We start from the raw sequence: 19,791 nt of genomic DNA, 5'->3' as shown, positions 1-19,791 counted from the left end.
CAGCAAGGGCTTGAGTGGCTGACCGGAGCGATCTTGTGGGATGGTAGAACTGAACATGTTTCCTGAGGTAAACTGCACCGGTACCATGTAAGGACTTGAAGGTCAAGGTCAAAGTCTTGAAGATGATACGTTTCCTTACCGGAAGCCAGTGGAGTGCCTCAAGGAGGGGCGAGGTATGAGATCTGCGGCTTAAGCCGAAGATGGCCCTTGCAGCGGAGTTTTGGACAGACTGTAAGCGAGATAGGAGGTATTCTGGGAGCCCCAAATAGAGCACATTGCCATAGTCAAGCCTGGATCCAATCATTGCTTGAACAGTGATTCTCCTATGAGCCTGAGACAATAGAGGAAGAAATTTCCTAAGTATTCGTAGCTGGCCAAAGCATTGGCCGACCAAAGCAAGGATCTGGGGTTTGAAGGTAAGACCATTGTCAAATTTGACGCCCAGATTCTTAGCGACCGCAGTAGGAGAGGAAGGAGGATGCATATCTGCCGGCCACCAAGATTTCCATTGAGTGTCAGGAGAACAGCCAAAAAATATAATTTCAGACTTGTCTGAATTACATTTAAGCTGGTTCAGCTGAAACCAGGAAAAAACTGCCTCTAAACAGCTTTTAATAGAGTCACCCGCGAAATCAGTGTTCTTGTCATAGGTAAATAGCAGCTGCGTGTCGTCCGCATAGGACACGATACGCGCGCCAAAGGTCTCTGCTAGTTCGGCCAGAGGGGAGAGATAAATATTAAATAAAGTGGGGCTAAGGACAGATCCCTGTGGCACTCCCACATCAAGAGATGGAACTGTTGCTGAGAAAGGGGGTGACCAGATCAATTGTTGACGTTCGGCGAGAAAGGACTTAAGCCAATTGAACACCGTCCCTCTAATCCCGATCTCCTGAAGTCTTAAAAGGAGCCGGTTGTGAGGGACGGTGTCGAAGGCCGCTGAGAGGTCTAATAGTACCAGCATAGCCTTCCCACCGCGGTCAGTCACTCCCTTTATGGTCTCCGTTACCTCCAGTAATGCTGTTTCTGTGCTGAGGTTAGAGCGAAAACCTGACTGCGTCTGATGGAGAATGTCATGGGCCTCTATGAATTGTGACAAGGTAGAGTGGACATGCTTTTCGGCGAGCTTGGCCAGGGCAGGGAGCAGAGATATAGGCCTGTAATTAGAGTGCTCCAACGGATTCAAATTAGATTTTTTTATGAGAGGGATGACATGAGCCTTTTTCCAGGCCTTTGGGGCTAAGGGACGACTGAAGCATTTTTGCCCGTGGGTCATTCTGCAACTAGGAATGCCTACAAATTGAACAAGTTACTTACCTTCGGTAACGCTATTTCTGGTGGATACAGTATCTGCCTGTGGATTCCTCACCTTGTGATTCCTCAGCTTGTGAATATCCCCTGTGCCAGCAACATTCGGAAACTTTTGCAGCTCTCCACCCCGACGAGGACGTAGACGACGTCACAACGGCACGACTCTGCTCGCGACCTCGATGACATCACTGGATTCATAATAGAGCCCCGTCGGCATGATGACGTCAGTTCCGCCCTTTTTTCCGCACCCCCGAGGCACACAAACAGACCGACATAAATAGGTACAGTATACACAGTATTCAAACCAACACACAGTGTGAAATCAATGCAATAAGCAAGTACAATTAAACATTTCCATTGAAAGTTACAAACATAAAATAAAACACTTTGTAGGTATAGAAGAGTGGACAACGGGGAGGCGGGTGGGTCAGTGAGGAATCCACAGGCAGATACTGTATCCACCAGAAAAAGCGTTACCGAAAGTAAGTAACTTGTTCTTCTAATGGATACATCTGCCAGTGGATTCCTCACCTTGTGAATAGAGTCCCACAGCAGTCTCCACTCCCGGAGGAGTGTGTCCACTCCGCTATACCAGAAAATCTTGGAGGACAGAACGTGCAAAATGACCGTCCCTCCTCACTTCAGAATATAAGCAGTAATGCTTTGCGAAAGTGTGGAGGGAGGCCCAAGTTGCCGCTCTACAAATGTCCCCTACAGGTACACCCCTAGACAAAGCAGATGTAGAAGATTTTGCTCTAGTAGAGTGAGCTCTTATACCCTCTGGAGGTTCCTTACCAGCCAGGGCGTAACAGATCTTGATGCACAAGATAATCCGTCTGGAAAGTGTGCGCTTGTGCACCGCTCTTCCTTTCCTGCAGCCTGCAAATCCCACAAAGAGCTGGTCTTTAGTCCTATTGAGATAAAAAGCTCCCCGCCCTCTTAGGATCCAGATGGTGAAGCCGCTCCTCCTCCTTGGAAGGATGAGGGGGAGGATAGAAGGTAGGAAGGGTAATGGACTGCCCCAGATGGAAGGGAGTTACCACCTTAGGCAGAAAAGCAGCCCTGGTCCTAAGTACCATTTTTTCAGCATGGATGGTCAAGAATAGGTGTTTCGAACTCAGAGCTTGAAGCTCACTTACCCTCCTTGCCGAAGTAATAGCAACAAGAAAAACAGTCTTGAAAGACAGTAATCTCAATGGACACTTGTGCAAAGGTTCAAAAGGTGAACCCATCAAGTAGGTTAATGCAAGATTTAAGTCCCATTGAGGCACAATAAATGGAGTGGGTGGAAATTTGTTGATAAGGCCCTTAATGAAATGTAATACAATAGGTGACTTAAACAAAGACGGCTGTTCCGGCAAGCAAAGGAATGCCGACAAAGCCGATAAATAACCTTTCACAGTAGCCACAGCAAAACCCTGCTGGGCCAGAGATAGTGCAAACTAAAGAATGTTGGATAAACGAACCCTTAAAGGGTCAATAGACTTCTCCCCACACCAACGGACAAATTTAGACCATCTATAGGAATAGATAGACTTGGTGGAGAGACATCTGGTGGACAAAATAACGTCCACCACATCAGAAGGAAGGAAAAAAGAATTCAGGGTGCCCTGTTCAATCTCCAGATATGAAGGTGTAAGCTCTGGAGGTGGGGGTGTAGAACCTGCCCCTGCAAGAAGAGGTCTGCCCTGAGAGGGAGACAGAGTGGAGGGCACGAGGAGAGGTGGAGAAGATCTGTGTACCACACCCTTCTTGGCCAATCAGGAGCGATCAATATGACTTGGGCCCGGTCTTGGCGAATCTTCCTCAGAACCCGAGGAATCAAGGGTATGGGAGGAAACGCGTAAAGGAGTTGAGCGCCCCAACTCAACTAAAACGTGTTGCCCAAAGCTCCCTGCATCGGAAACTGGAGACTGCAGAACGACGGGCAGTTTGCGTTCTCGCGAGTGGAAAACAGGTCCACCCGAGGAGTTCCCCACGTCCAAAAGACGTGACGAACCACCTCCGGATGAAGCCTCCACTCGTGGTCGGCCGAGAACTGTCGACCGAGACTGAATGCACGCACGTTCAGAACTCTGGCCAGATGATTTGCCATCAGACAAATCTGATGGTCCTGAACCCAGTACAAGAGACGCAGTGTCTCTCTGCAGAGAAACTGCGACCCCACTCCTCCCTTCTTGTTGACATACCACAACGCTGTAGTGTTGTCCGTCAGGACTTGAACCGACTGACCGCAAAGGGAAGGGAGGAAGGCCTTGAGCGCTAGACTTATCGCCCGCAACTCCAAAAAGTTGATGTGAAGCAACCTTTCCTCTGGAAACCAAAGACCCTTGATCTCCAGACCCCCCAGATGAGCACCACAACCGAAAGTGGATGCATCCGTTATCACTGTTGCCACCGGCGGAGGTAGATGGATCGAAGGGCTTTCCCTGAAATAGATTGCCCTCCACGCCCCACCAGGACAGATCCGCAGCAGCTTCTCTGGTGATCTTGACTGAGATCTCCGTTGTGCTGATACCACTGCCTGCGGAGGCACCACTGGAGCGCCCTCATGTGCCAGAGTGCATGGTTGACCAACAGAATGCAGGAAGCAAACAGACCGAGCAGACGAAGGACCTTCAGAACTGGAACGACCGCTCCATTGTAGAACAAAGTGATCATTTCCTGAATGTCGAGAATCCTTTGAGGTGGAGGGAATGCTCAACAGACAGTAGTGTTCAGTACCGCCCCTATGAACAGGTTGCGCTGAGAGGGCACCAGGTGAGACTTGGGCCCGTTTATCGAAAAACCTAATTTGAACAGCTGAGTTGTCACCTGCAGATGATGAAGCACCTTCTCGGGCGACTCTGCTTTGAGCAGCCAGTCATCCAGATAGGGGAAAACTGGAATCCCCGATCTTCTGAGATGGGCTGCAACCACTGCCATCACCTTGGTGAAGACCCGAGGTTCAGTAGTAAGTCCAAACCGGAGAACCGCAAACTGATAGTGTTGTGAACCCACTGTGAAACAGAGATATGTGCGACTTCAGGATCGGTATATGAAAATACGTGTCCTGCAAGTCGATCAACACCATCCAGTCCTCTTGCTGCAGCGCCTGAAGAACCTGTGCAAGGGTAAGCATCTTGAACTTCTCTTGCATTAGAAAAAGGTTCAAGATCCCGAGATCCAGGATTGGACGTAACCTGCCATCCTTCTTGGGTATCAGGAAATACCGGGAGTAACATCCCTGACCCCTTTCCTGCTCTGGAACCACCTCTATCGTACCTTTTTATAATAATGCTAGGACTTCCTCCTGCAGAAGAAGGAGATGTTCTTCCAAGCAAGCCCCTTGGCAAGGAGGGTAATTCGGAGGGAATTCCCGAAAGGGAAGGGCATACCCATTCTTCACAAGATTGAGAACCCAAAGGTCCGTTGTGACCGATTCCCAATCTTGCAGAAAATGAGTACCCCGACAGGACCAGCATTATCCGGAATGGAGAATCTAGGGCTGCTTTGCTCCGGTAATAGGGGGGGAGGTAGAGGAAGAGGAGGAGGAGGGTGGACGGCCTCGAGAACGACCCCTGTTTTTACCTCTATAGCATTTGTATAGAGTTGTTGTTGCTGCTGCTGCTGACGAGTTTGGCCATATGTCCGAAAGGACGACCTCCCAAACCCTTTGTATTTTCTAAAAGCTGAGCCTCTAGGTTGAGCTTGTAAGCCAAGGGATTTAGCTGTTGCCTTGCTGTTTTTAAATCTCTCCAGGGCAGCGTACGCCTTTTTTCCAAAGAGCCCTGAACCATCAAAGGGTAGGTCTAACAGTGTGGCCTGAACATCTGCCGAGAAATCCGGGGACTTCAGCCATGCACTCCTAGTAGCCACAGAAGACCCCATTATTCTTGCGACAGTCAGCGGTGTCTAATCCACTTTGAATGACTTGGCGAGCAGCAGCCTCGGTATCATGCAGCACTTCTTCAAAATTCTTTCTATCCTCCTCAGACAACTTAGGTGTCAGCTGCTTAGCTGAATCCATTAAAGCATGCAATGTATCTACACATAAGGTAGCATTAGTTGATTTTAATGCCATGCTTGCAAAGGAGAAAACTTTTTTGGCAGATTGATCAAGTCTCTTTGATTCTCTGTTCGCAGGCACCTGTGGGAATGCACCTGAAGATCTTGTCGAACAGGCAGCCTGAACAACTAAACTCTCCGGAGAAGGATGAGTTGATAAAAAAACTCTGGATCCCCAGGAGCCACCCTGTATCTTCTCGCAATAGTCCTGGAAACTGCAGGTGCAGAAAAGGGTTTGCGCCAGACTTCCAGCACAGGCTCAATAATTGCCCCATTAAATGGCGACAGAGGCTCAACAACAGAAGAAGTTGAATGGAGAACTTCAATTAATATGTTTGATTTGAACTCAGTAGTGGGAAGTTGAATATCCAACAAATCAGCTGCCTTTTTGATCACCATATGAAATGGGGCCACGTCCTTGGAAGGGGTATCAGATGAAGGAGAAAGCTCCCACTCTGGAGAGATATCCAGGCCACTTGCCTCTCTCAACTCAACAAAACACTCATCTGAGTCCTGGAGTTCACCCTGCTCTATCTCTTCTAGATGGTACCTTTGCTCTTCTAAGATCCTCTGGGCTTCTCTTCTGAATCTTATTCTAGGTACAGGCGTCGATGGAGCCAGAACCGACTCCGTCGGATTCGGGGCCGGCGTCGTGCACGGATCCGATGGTGCCGCCTGCGCCGATCGAGGCCGAATAGAAGGCGCCGGAGAAGAATGGAACGGCGTTGAAGTCCTCGGCGCCAGGAAGTTCCAAGACGGCGCCGCCCGCAGAAAAGGCATGAAGGGGGCCTGGGCATATGCTTGAGGAACCCCCAAATTGAAAGCTAATGGACCCATGGGACCCGAAGGTGCACCAGAGGGGTACATAGCTCTGTGAAAGACTCCATACATGGCATTTAGATAATGTGATGGGTCTTGACCCGGAGCTGGAAAAGATGGATAAGCTCCCGAGATTGACTCAGAAGCAGGTGTTACCGTATTCGGGCCAGCTGGCGCCGATGTCGGCACCAATGGAGTCGCCTGCTCTTCCGGCACAGGAATCTCTTGCTCTGGAGCTGGACAATGTACCGAATCCGGTGAAGAAACCGGCGTCGATGATCAAGCTGGAGAGACTGCAGGCGAAGCCGATTTATCAGGAGAAGCTGGATTCGAAAAAGGAGACACAAAATCCTTTCTGTGACGTCGAGGGAGAGAGGTCGACTTTGGCGCTGCTTCCTTGTCAGAACGATGTCTTGATGAATACTTCTTCTTATGTTTTTTCGGCTTCAAAGTATGCCTCGAGGTCGACTTCGAGCCTGACCTCGATCTGGAGTGAGACCTTGACCTAGACCTTCTCCTACCTCTCTTCTTTTCTTTCCTCATTTTAGCCATGAAAAACTTTGCTTCTCTCTTCTTCAGCGCCTTAGGATTCATTTTCCTGCAGCATGGACATCCATCGACGTCGTGGTCGGAATATTAGCATCAAACACAGTCCTCGTGCGGATCAGTGATGGGCATATGTCCACCGCACTCCCTGCAGGGCTTGAACCCGGATTTCCTCGAGGACATCTTCGAAGAAAACAAGAAGAAACACAGCAATACAGCCAGAAACACAAAGTATCAATAGTAACTACGGAGAGTCCTAGAAAAACCGTTGGCATCGACGGCACGGAAAAAAAGGGAATTGACGTCATCACGCCGACGAGGCTCTATTATGGATCCAGTGACGTCAGCGAGGTCGCGAGCAGAGTCGTGCCTTTGTGACGTCGTCAACGTCTTCGTGGAGAGCTACAAAAGTTTCCGAATGTTGCTGGCGCAGGGGATATTCACAAGGTGAGGAATCACAAGGTGGGGAACCCACTGGCAGATGTATCCATCAGAATCATACATTTTAAAAACTAGACAAACAGGAGAATGGAGGATTAAGTGCTTCCATGGATCCCAACACATTTCCCGCAGGATTGTGTAAACAATTGCAGATGTTAAAAAACAATTGGCCTAGGTGGGTTTCTCTCCCATTGGGCACGGAACAGTAGGGTATCCCTACCCTGCCCCCTTACATCATTTAATATTTCAGGAGAGGGGACTAAGTCCCTGAGTCCTGTAATGGCTGTCAGCAAAAATTTTCTAATGTTGATGGCAGGTATTCAGAGCGCTCGCACTAGCAGGAGTCTGACTTCTGCAGGAGTAAGGAGCAAGATGGCCCTAGAAAGCTCCTTAGTCCAATCAGAACACTCTATGTTTGAACTGGGGCTCCCGCAAGACTCTCAAGTGAGAACCCCGGACTTCCCCATCCAGATATACAAATAATTGATAATCCTAATTTCTCATAATTGACAAAATAGATTTACACAAAATCTCAAAAAGCACAATCTGCGGACCCAGATCTTGGTTCTCAACAAATTTGATGTAAATTCGTTCAGCAGTTTTTGCAAAAAAAACTTTTGACAAAAGTCAATGGCAAATGCATGGAGATTTTGCGTTTTGGGATGGAAACATTCAGGTCGGTCTGTCAAGCAGGGGCAGAGTAAAAGCAGCCCCCCGCTTGACAGACCAACCTGAAATTTTCCATGCACAAACTAAGCAAAAAAGAGCACATTTTTAGAAAGTTTTGTGAAGAAAGATTGATATACATAATTAATTCATCAGCAAAGTCCAATGCAGTTCATTCAAGTTCAATAATCAATGGTCAAAAAGTATAAACTGCAAAACCATCTACATTCTGGTAGCCATCTTAAAGGAGAAATTATATATGTATATTCATTCAACAAATGCTGTGGTCAAAATGAACTCATGACATATGTACTGTTCACCTTTTAACAACGGCTGTCCAATAATGTGGCATCAATTTTCATTAACCCAGAAAGTTTTTTTTAAAGTCTTTATTTAATGTGATGCAATTCCTTTTGGATTTTGTGAATTAATTATTGGTGTTTAAAAATGTTGTGATCAAAATTAACTCATAACATATGAACTATTTACCATTTCCAGTCGACTGCCCTAAAACGGTTTGTTGTGAACCAGATTTACCATTTCATGATGAAGGGATAACGTGTGAAAGGAAACTGTTTTAAATTTTTCTATGTCTAATAATGTGGCCAACATGAACAAGACAGTGAGGTCAGCCGAAACGCATAGTTTTCCTATGCTGGAGTTTGCACAAATGAGCAATTCTTGGAGTGCCCATATCTGATTTGAAGCTGTGAGTGGATCAAATTTCACTTTGCAACTCGGGATGGCAAACCCATGCATCCGAAGCACCCACTAAAGTTGCTTCTCTGCAAGTTGCCGCTTTTTAACAGTCTTTTCGACAACACATGCCTACTAAAACCATTCACAAATAAAATAAATATTGGCAAATCCAAAAGGTCATCATCCAAGTTTAACTTATTTGCTTTGCCAATGTTTGTTTCTTAAAATTAATTCTCTGCATTCTCATACTTCCTCAAGTGGCAGTTTAGCATAGGAATGTTTAAATAAAATTGCAATTTTCAGTGTGCAGCAATTCACTTTATGTTGGTCCTTTACTTGAAGTGTTGCTCTCAATGTGAACAGAGTTATTAAAATGGAACAAGTTACTTACATTCGGTACTGCCTTATCTGGTAGAGACTTTATCTAGCTGAAGATTCCTTAACGTAGACTATTTCCCAGGCATCAGACAGGATCCGTAAATTATTAAGTAATCTCCCTGGTCGTCGGTAGGTGGTGTAGATCAGCTTGACATGATGTTATTGACATCATCATGGCTGGAAGTGGCATGCATGGCTCCTATATAGGCACCACCCCAGTACGCTGATCTCAGCTCTTGTCTATTTTTACGCACCAGAAGCACAAAGCCAAGCAGAGGAGGAATAGCTACTGTGCCAAGTGAGGTCCTGAAGGCTCTCTGCATTCAAGCATTACAAACCGTCCACAGAACGAGGAGTATGGGAGGGTCGGTAAAGAATGTGTGGCTAGATAATCTCTACCAGATAAGGCATTACAGAAGGTAACTTGATCATCTGTTAGAGAATTCTAGCCATTGATTCCTTACCTTAGAATAGACACCAAAGCAGTCTCTCTCAAAGGAGGGTCTTTGGACTTTTCATACTAAAAAGTCCTGGAAGACTGAACGGGCAAAATGCCCATCTCTTCAGACACGACTGTCCAGGCAGCAGTGTTTGGCAAACATGTGCAGTGATGCCCATGTGGATCCTCTATTTAATGCAGTGGTTGCATCTTTAGCTCTGGAAGAATGAGCTGTCATGCCCTCACTGGATTTTTTCTTGGCCATTGGGTAACAGATCTTAATACAGAGGATAATCCATTGAGATGGTTCTTTTCTGAAATGACTTTCCCTTCTTCGACCCCATAAACCCAAGAAAGAGTTAACCGTTCACCCAGAATTCTTTTGTATGATATATGTAGAACAACAATACCCTTTTTGGGTCCAGGCAGTAGAGTTTCTCTCCTACCATCATAGTATGGGGGAGGGAAGAAGGTAAAGCAGTTTGATGTTCTGCCCTACGTGAAAATGTGCAACCACTTTGGCGAAATGGATGCTCAGGTTCAAAGAACCAGCTTGTCTGAGAAGATGAAAATGTAGGGGGGTTGAAGGAAAGTGCCTGTGATTCTAGAACTAACAGCAGAACTGTAGCAATTAGTCAACCTGCTTTTCCCTGCTGTGATGTCACCTCCATGGTTACGGAATGTTGATGTTTGAAATCCAGGGTCAGCTGTAACTGTTCCCTGGAAGCTGTGGAGATGAACGGTCATTAAATCTAGTGCTCTTCACTTACCTGTCTGCGTGTAATCACTTCAAGAACTTCAGAACAATTTGCAAAGGATCAACAGATTAGGTTACACACCAAGCTACAAACTTGTCACATCGGCAGGTGTAAATCATTTTGGGTGAGGGACGCCTGACTGCCAAGATGACAAAACACTTCAGGAGGGAGGCTGAACACTCAACTTTCACTGCTGAATCTTCACGCATGTTGGAGGACAGTGGACAGGTCTGAGTGTAGAATCATGCCTTGCTGCTGCAACAGGGTAAACAGAACAAAGTGGCTGGATAGGAAAAATTCATATCGTGAGTAATAGCGACGCAGTCAATGTGTACTACGTAGCCACAGTCATAAGTACCAACGCAAATTTATTTTCTTTTTATGGTTTTTCAAAATTTCAAAGACACAAGGGCAAACCAAGGACTGTCACGACAGTGATTTCATGAGTACAATATCTACACATATACAAAAGTACAAATATACAATATTTACAATATGAATGAAGCAAAACGAATGAAAGCAAATAAGCAGAAATGACACACAAAAAACAATGAATAAATACAATATTCACAAATTAATTGCATTCATAAACAGTGAAAAATTCGTGCAAGAAGCAAGGGGACAACCAGTCCGTGGGAATGTGAAACCAAGGGACAGGCGGGGACAGATGGAATGGGACGCCTGCCTGCCTGACAACACTGCGGTACAATATTTATGTTGGGTTGCACAGCTAGGATCTCAAGTGATGGACAATTTCTTTTCCTAGATGCACCCTTGTGAATAACCGCAGGGTGAAGGTGTCGACGCGTTTCGAACCCGGGAATTTAGGGTTCTCTTCAGGACGGGGACTGGGAACAGTGAAGAAAGTTGTCCATCACTTGAGATCCTAGCTGTGCAACCCAACATAAATATTGTACCGCAGTGTTGTCAGGCAGGCAGGCGTCCCATTCCATCTGTCCCCGCCTGTCCCTTGGTTTCACATTCCCACGGACTGGTTGTCCCCTTGCTTCTTGCACGAATTTTTCACTGTTTATGAATGCAATTAATTTGTGAATATTGTATTTATTCATTGTTTTTTGTGTGTCATTTCTGCTTATTTGCTTTCATTCGTTTTGCTTCATTCATATTGTAAATATTGTATATTTGTACTTTTGTATATGTGTAGATATTGTACTCATGAAATCACTGTCGTGACAGTCCTTGGTTTGCCCTTGTGTCTTTGAAATTTTGAAAAACCAGAAAAAGAAAATAAATTTGCTTTGGTACTTATGACTGTGGCTACGTAGTACACATTGACTGCGTCGCTATTACTCACGATATGAATTTTTCCTATCCAGCCACTTTGTTCTGTTTACCCTGTTGTTGAGATCCGGGCTGGGTAGACGTAGGATCCAGAACCTTATTTGTTTCTCAGTCTTGCTGCTGCAACAGCATTTCCTCCTGGAGGGACAGCCTGATCAGAGGACAGACTCTCATGCTTAGTAGTTTAGGATACCTTATTCTCCTTGCCCAGTCCGCCGGGGCCACTATGATAATATGGGCCCAGTCATTCTTAATCTTCTTGAGAACTCTGGAGTGGAGTGGCATCAGTGGAAAGGCGTGCAGGAGTCATGAGCTGCTCTCAAAACAAAATGCTTCTCCGAACGAGTACCGCCTAGGAAACTCCAGTGGGCAGAAGTGTTGACATTCTGTGTTCTCTAAAAGATCTACCCAAGGTTCCCCCAATCTCTGAGGAGACCTTGAACCACCTCCAGATGGAGACATTGTTTGTGATCCACAAAGCTTCTACAGCTGAGTTTGTCTGCTGTGGTGTTCAAAGAATCCACCAGATGTTGAGCCACAAGGAAAATGCCCTCAGGTTCCAGTCATGTCCAAGAGACATGGCCTCTTGACACTGGGTCCACGGCACCAGCTTGCCTTGCTTGAGCCAATACCACAAGGTGTTGGTGGTGTCTGTGAACACCTGAAATAGCCTTCACTTGATTGAAGGAAGAAAGGCTTTTAATGCCAGATGAATGACTCGTAACTTCAGCAGATTGATGTGATGCTGAGACTCTGCCGGAGACCAGAGTCCTCTGATCCCTGCTTCTCCCAGATGGCCGCCCCATCCCAGAAGTAATCTATCTGTCACCATTGTGAGCTCTGGGTGGGGAAGGGAGAGGGGTCTGCCATTGACCCAATCACGGTCAGTCAGCCACCACTGCAGAGCTTTTGCTCGATATCTGGACCAGATCAGAGATTCCACTAATATTGTGCCCACTTGGTCTTCAAGTCCCTCTGCAGAGCACTCATATGCCAAGAGGTATGCTTTACCAGCGGGATGCAGGAGGCGATGGGGTCCAGCAGCCTCACAGAAATCCAGGGTAGAGACCAAAACATCACAATAATGGCCCAAAAACCTGGACTCGCTGTTCTGGCGGAAAACCCAGAAACTGCACTTTATCTAGAACAGCTCAGATGAAGCATTTGAGAGGGAGTCAGATGTGGTTTAAGCACATTTATAATAAACCCCAGCAAATGCAGGAAGTTTGCCGTAGTCTGGAGTTGTAAGACAACTGCCTGGGCAATCCCACTTTCATCAGCCAGTCGACGAGGTAGGAGAAGTCCGGAACCCCTAACCTTCGCAGATGTGCTGCAACCTCCGCCAGTACTTTAGTAAACATCTGTGAGGCCAAATGTGAGCACAGTGAATCACAAGTGCTTGTGTCCCACGTGAACCACTGGTACCATTTGTGGGCAGGCAGGATGGGGATATGTAAGTAAGCTTCCTGCAAGTACAAAACGAATATCCGGTCTCCAGGGTCTGCAGCCACAAAAGGACTGTGATGACTGCTGGCCGTGGTTGCTGGAGAGAAATGGAAGCAGCTGGTAGTCCCTGTCATAGATGTGGAAGGGGCGGAAGGTGAAATGCAGCTGTCGCAGGGCCATGGTGAGTACCAATAACCTGGCAGTGACCCTACTGTCCATGAATTGTTCCAGAGCTGAATCTGCCTTGTTGCTGAAAAGGCAAGTCCCATCAAAGGGTATGCCCATAAGGGATGCCTAGACACCATCCAAAAAGCCAGTAGTCTTCAGCCAGGCGTGACATCGAAGCACCACTGCTGAAGCAGTGGCTCTGCCAAGCGAGTCGGTCATATCCAATCCGCATCTGATGGTGAACTTTGCTGCAACTCTCCCGTCAGCGATAGTTGGGAGAGTTTAGAGCAGATAATATCAGAGTCAAGATGAGCATCTTGAATTTTTCCTTTTTCAGAAAGGAGTTGCAAGGACATAGGTCTAATATGGGACAGAAGCCTCTATCCTTCTTCAGTGCCAGAAAGTTGCGGGAATAGAAACACAACCTAATTCTGATGCCGGTACCTTCTTGATGGCTCCTTTGGCCAGAAGAGCCAGTACTTCCTGTAGCAAGAGCGAGAGTCGGTCCTCCATCAGTCAATCGGAGGATGGTGGCAAGGATGGCCGATTTGAAGTACTCACATGTATGAAGTTATTTCCTGCCACTGGTGCAGGTGGTACCGAATACTGCCACCAACCAGGTGCTTAAGGTGGAAAGGGGGCAAACTAAAGAGGCTTATGAGTTGCCGGAGGGAGGGGGGGCCAGATTGGGTGGAATCCTGGCTCTAGTTCCCAGGGGGTTTGTGTGAGCCGCAGCCCATGAAAGGACTGTGATGACTGCCAGTGGTGGTGGCTGGAGGGAAATGGACACAGCTGATAGCCCCTGCCATACACAAGAAGGGGCAGAAGGTAGATTGTGGCTATCCTGGGGCCATGGTGAGTCCCAATAACCTGGCAGTGGCTCTATTGTCCATGAATTGTTCCAGAGTCAAACCTGCCTTGTTGCCGAAAAGGTGAGTCCCATCGAAGGGCATGCCCATGAGGAATGCCTGGACATCATCCTGAAAGCCAGTAGTAATCAGCCAGGTGTGACATCGAAGCACCACTGTTGAAGCAATGGCTTTGCCAATCGATTCAGTTGTATCTGCATCTGATGGTGAACTTTGATGCATCTTTTCCGTCAGCGTAACCTTGAAAGAGTATGACCCGAGCCTTATCCAGGACCATGTTCAGCACTTGCACAACCAAATCCACAGTGTGGGAATAACAGCCCAATTAGCATGCAGTGTTCACAGTCCACAGTGCCAGGCTGGGGGAAGGGAAAATTCTGTTACCAAAGGTATCCAACCTCTTGGATTCCCTATCCGATGGAATGGTGGGGAGTGAGCTGGGATTTATCTTGGAGGATGAGGCCGGAATCACCAGGCTTTCAGGGGTGGGGTGCTGGGAGTGGGGCAAGGGCAGAGAGCAATTGCCCTGTGCACAAGAGTACATGTGCATGGCTTGAGCCAGGCCCGAGCTTGACCTCTGTACGGGATTCATTGAAGAGAAGTAAGGGTTCTGAGGAGGATACTCTGGCCTGAAGAATCTCTGTCAAGACATTAGTCTTGACCTCAACTATTGGCAGCATCAGGTAGAGGACCTCAGATGCCCTCTGGACCACCATCCTGAAAGAACCCACTTCCTCTGTAGCCACTGTGGGAAGAGAGATGAGGCCAGCCTCTGGTGATGTGTTCAAGCTACTGGCGTCAGCAAATTCCTCGTACCAGATGTGATCGGCCATGGACTCTGCTAACGGGTTGGAATAGCCATAGGGATCCGCAGATCCCCTACATTCGTGTTCCTCAGTGGGCCCTTCAGGGAAATAGGACGTCACTCTAATTCAGGTCGTGTTGGCCTGGTCGGCACCAAAACCGACGATGTGTGACACCAGTCTGACTCCATATTGGAGTCGGGAATCACAATAGTTTGGGCGCCTTCAATGGGCGATAGTGGCGCTGGGGACGGCGCCACTGTAATGTTCTCCAGAAGAAGTCACAAAGCTCAGTCCAGATCTGTTCTGGAGCCACCAATGGATCCCGAGGAGCTGACTGCTACCAAGGGTGGAGGAAGGCCTCAACCCATGGGGCCTGAATGCTTATAACACTTACCAGAAGAAGTCCAGGATTGTGTTGAGGATTAATGCTAAAAACTCTGGAAGCAGTCCCGAGACCTCCCTCACAAACGGGACCTGGAGCAGCACAGAATTGCATGATGAGCAGCCAGAGATCCCTCACCCACTCGCAGAGGGCTCATGGGGTTCATGGTCTGGCACTCCACTCAAGTTCCTCTCCAGGCCCCACAGACACACTAAGTGGGGGTCCTTTACTGACATCTGTCGATGACAGGCTCCACAAGGCTCAAACCCGGTGGGTCTCTTCAGAGACATCCTGAAAAATAGTTAGACTAGCTGTCAACAGAACATTGAACAAATCCAGTCAAAAAATGACTGAAGGGAGCTCGTCCAGATCAGTGTTGATGGCGGGGAAAAGAAGGAACTTAGGTGGCACCTATATGAACACCGTGCATGTCAATTCCGGCGTGAGCGACGCAACGTGTAGATGAACAATGCCACCAACCAGCATATAGAGGGATTGCAAAAAACAATCCGGATCCAGTCTGATGCCTGGGGAATATTCAAAGGTAAGGAATCTACAGCTAGATATCTCTCATGGATATAAGACATAACGCATTTGCAGCAGCCACTAAGCTATAGCACAAAGCTTCCAAAGGACGTGTCCAAGTCAAACAGGTGAATAACACAACATTCCTAAAGCGCGTAATTGTCTGTCTTTTATTGAAATAATTACAACCCTTTTTTGCATTGAAAAGAAAAACAAAACTGTAACTTATTTCGTAGTGCTTGTGTGAAAAAAAAACAATGATGGTTGAAAATCTTTGATAAAGCAATTATTATGTACATCTTTAACTATTGCACAGCATGTAAGGTTGATGTGATGAAAACACAGTGACACAAACACTAGCCAGGTCTTCCAGGGTATTAGACAGCTGGGGCAATCTCTGCCTTCAATATTCACAAGGTTTATACAATAATAAAACTGAAGCCATCTTTCACCCTATTGGTGGAAAATCCAGATTCAGGTATTGATTAGCCTGGGTTATCAAAGCTGAAGACGAAAGGCCTCATAAATCATATTTACAAATAAAATCAATCATCATTATGAAAAAAATTCATTCTGACACATGTATCTAATTAGACAGCCTTTCTCGCTTTTCCCTCTTAAAATTTTGCAACATATTTTCTTCAATTAACCGGTTTCTATTCCACTCTTACCATAGTAGTAACTGCGACCAATGGGAACTGAGATTAGTTTCCCTTGAAGTATCATGGGCATGGTCAATGCAGATATGGTAAACACCCACAAAGTCATAATGGTTTCAAAGGTGAAATTAGAGTTTATGGGCCAATGAGACTTCCCGGAAGTGCAGCGCCTCGTAAAGCCACCTCAATAGGTTCATTCTAACACAGGTAATTATTCAAACAACCACTCAAGCCTCTCCCTTTCTTTCAATACTTTGCAGTAAAATATTTTCCTCAATGAATCACTTTCCCTTCCATTCAACATTCTAACTATGTTAGCAGTTCACTTGCCCTCATTCTCTACCCACATACGTCTACATTCCCCAACAATCTAATTTAAAAGTATGTACCCTGCGTACCCAGTAATAACAATTGGCCATGACTACACTTTGCATCTCCTGGATTTCCCACTAAAAGAGCTAAGACAGCATGTTGTCTTTTACTGGTGTAAATTTTGTAAAAAATATGGGACACAGATGTAAGGTGAATATTGTTAGCTTGCAGCAATCAAGATTGCATTGTACAAAAGACTGACAATAAAAAAGAAACATGGCAACAATAAATAAAAAAAGTCACTCTAATAAGAAAAGGCGCCTCAAATCCATGATTCAGGATGACAGGAAAATCACTTGGTAGACTGCAACAGAAGGTATAACAGCTTACAAGAACAGCTCTTGTAATTACACACCAGACTCAATGTACACATTCGCTCCACATAATACTTCCCTGTCCCCACCAGTCAAACTAAAAAACAAGGTATCACATCAACAGGTAGTGCCTTCTGGTAGCCCTTTCCCTACACAAATGTCTCCTCTGCAAAAGTCACTGTTTCTAGGGCTTCCTTTGGCAAGTCAGTGCATGGCTTTCTCCGCCATTCTGCCGTGGTCTGGATGAGTTCGCTTTCCACTGCTTCTACATCCGCACAGCAGTTTTTCGACTCGCTGTGCTTAAAGTACTCCTTGACGGTGTTACGCACCGATGCTGGCAATATGATGCGGATTGTATGGCTGAAGGTGCTACTGCTCTTACCATGGCTTTTGGGAAGCTCTGGTGGTTGGAATACATGTTCAGGAAGTGGATGGTGGGTGTTATCTACAGTTTTCTCCCTAGTGATTGTTTTTTTGAAGGTGTGCTTCCACTGGGTTTGCCACTGTGGGCTACCTGTTGCATGGCGGTGTTTACGGGAGACTGAATGAAGAACCAATGGAGTGTTTTGTCCATAAAAAACAGTTTGAGGTATCTGAACCTCCACAGCTTGCAAGGTCTTTGACTCAATACCTTCATCTGGGCTGTTGGGAGAGGGACTTGCTTCCACTGAATAACTAGGCTTCTCCTGCTCATCCACAGAGCTTGTGTGTAGTATGTTTGGTGCCATATAGAAGGCTATCTTTGTACGCTTAAGTGAGTCCTGACCTGCTTGGTTAACATCAAGTTTTTTTATCTCTATATGTTTCACTGAGGTTTCTCTATGCCCTCTCTGAATGTGACCGGATGCCTCAGTTGAGGCACAATAACTGTCTGTTTGTTGGCTGTTTTCTTGCAAACTGGTAGAGACATTTTGCTCTACTTCAGACCCAGCTTGGCATGGTATATCTTTACCCTCAGTTTTCCAATCTGTGCTGTTGATTTGATTTTCCACAGCTGTTGCTTTGATGCGAGAAAACCCCTCTGCTTCCCTCATGCTACTGCTACATTCGTCCTCTTTTTCATCATATTCACTGCAGGAGTCCAGATCACCACAATTACTATCTAGATTGAAGGGCAAGGTCATATGCCATTCCTTCAAGACTTTGTTTGAGTTCTCCGGAGAGAGCGTGTGGAGCCTGGCTGATGTACCAAACATGAAGGGGAGAGAAGAGACATCGGTGGGGCTAAAGACAGAGGATTCAGAGCAATAGGAGAATGCACTGTCCAAAGAGCTGAGTGAGGAAACTGATGGTGAAGGGGTGGAAGACGACAGACTGGACAAACTAGACCTGTTGGATGTATTCTTCTGGGGGCCAAAGTGCTTTATTTTAGAACTGGTCTGAGGCGACCTCCAAAAGTTCTTCCTGGTTCTATTTGTGCCAGGGGTGAGGCTTTCACCAATTAGCTTCTGGCTCTCAAGCTGCAACTGCTTGAGCCTTTGGATGTAATCAACATGATTGCGCATTATGGTGGCATCGCAGCTCGACTGACGAGCAACTGGCTCATGAGTTTGAACAGGAAGCTGTGAGCTCATACATACACTTGGTTCTGAGGAGCAGCGGTCCCTCGTGGGGTTCAGGGCGCATTTCGAGTCAATGGAGTTGAAGGAGGACTTGTCATAAGTGTCAGTGCTGTTGTGCTTTCTGGATTTGTTTTGGTAACAGGCTGCAATCTCGCTAAACAAGTCCCAATCCTCTCTATCTTCATCCAGAAGAGAGCCACTTGAAGCACCAAAGAGCTCGCCTTCATTGTTTCTCAGAGGATCTTCTGGCCTTTCCAGATCCGAAGCCGCAAATTCAAGCTCATCGGAGGAATCTTGGTGTTGAAGCAGATGGATGCCTGAAATAGAATTTAAAAGTTTACTTCATGTAAATACGTTTAAATATATATATATTTTGTTGGTGTTCAACAACATGACACACCACACAATTCACAACAGTTATCCCTACAGCAGTCAGAAGCGCCTACCAGATCCGTACCTCCTGCTATCTCCCAGACTACGCATCTCCTACCTTACCATGTCTGTCTCCCAGGATTTGGATGCCGAAGCCACAGACCTTTTCCACTGTAATGCTGTTTTCCTTGTAGCTAGTACCACCTCTAGTTCTTTGGTTCAACTACTGGGGTCAGTACCTGGTCTCCTTTCTTACAAGCTACTAATCCTAGTAGGAAGCGGTGCACGCTAACACGAAGCTCAATGCCAGTTGGAAGACACTCATTTTGTATGACCTCCTTCCAGAAAGTTTGTTTTACTCTATAGTCTATACTAAATTTGAATGTAAATACCAGTGCTTATTATATATTTGGTGAGACTAAGGAGATAGGTCCATCAGAGCGTGGGGTAGGCTGGACCCTTTTTAAACTCACAACCACCAATATTGCCTACACCACCCTTGTTACTAAGTGATTTTATTTATAAAGGTCAAAGACAGAACTTTTGTATTTTGACCAGGTATTTTTATTTTCTACCATTCATTTATTTTTTCTTTTTCAAAAAGTTGATTTGCTTTTTTTAGAAAAGGAACAACTGTGCAATTCAATATTTACAATACATTCAATTAATAAACATCAAACACTACAAATAAACCCAAAACAAATTTAGCACATCATGCATTACATAAGACTTCAAACAAAAAGACTACAAACAGTAAATACATATACATTTGCTTTTATTGACAAATTCGAAAAGACAACAAGGAGTATGGTCAATAAATGCACTTAATCAACAATTATTTACAGCCAAATTAAATAAGACTGTAATTTAACCATTCACTCCTCTTTGACCTTTATAAATAAAATCACGTAGT

The 19,791-nt window shown here is 46.0% G+C and overlaps 1 protein-coding gene across 2 annotated transcripts in view; it reads right to left on the bottom strand.

Moving 5' to 3' along the window:
• Positions 1–15,746: 15,746 nt before the first annotated feature.
• Positions 15,747–19,791, bottom strand: part of LOC147718446 (rho GTPase-activating protein 20-like) — a 489,762-nt gene continuing 485,717 nt past the window's right edge. For both annotated transcript variants that reach the window (XM_086918365.1, XM_086918366.1), the window contains one exon: positions 15,747–18,823. In XM_086918365.1, coding sequence (XP_086774491.1) covers positions 17,094–18,823 — 1,730 coding nt within the window. In that variant the 3' untranslated portion in view covers positions 15,747–17,093. The remainder of the gene's footprint in view (positions 18,824–19,791) is intronic.

Source organism: Lissotriton vulgaris, chromosome 4_1, assembly GCF_964263255.1.
Source record: "Lissotriton vulgaris chromosome 4_1, aLisVul1.2, whole genome shotgun sequence".
Lineage (NCBI taxonomy): Eukaryota > Metazoa > Chordata > Amphibia > Caudata > Salamandridae > Lissotriton > Lissotriton vulgaris.
Note: the sequence above shows the minus strand (reverse complement) of the source record. Positions and strands in the feature narration are given on the sequence as shown.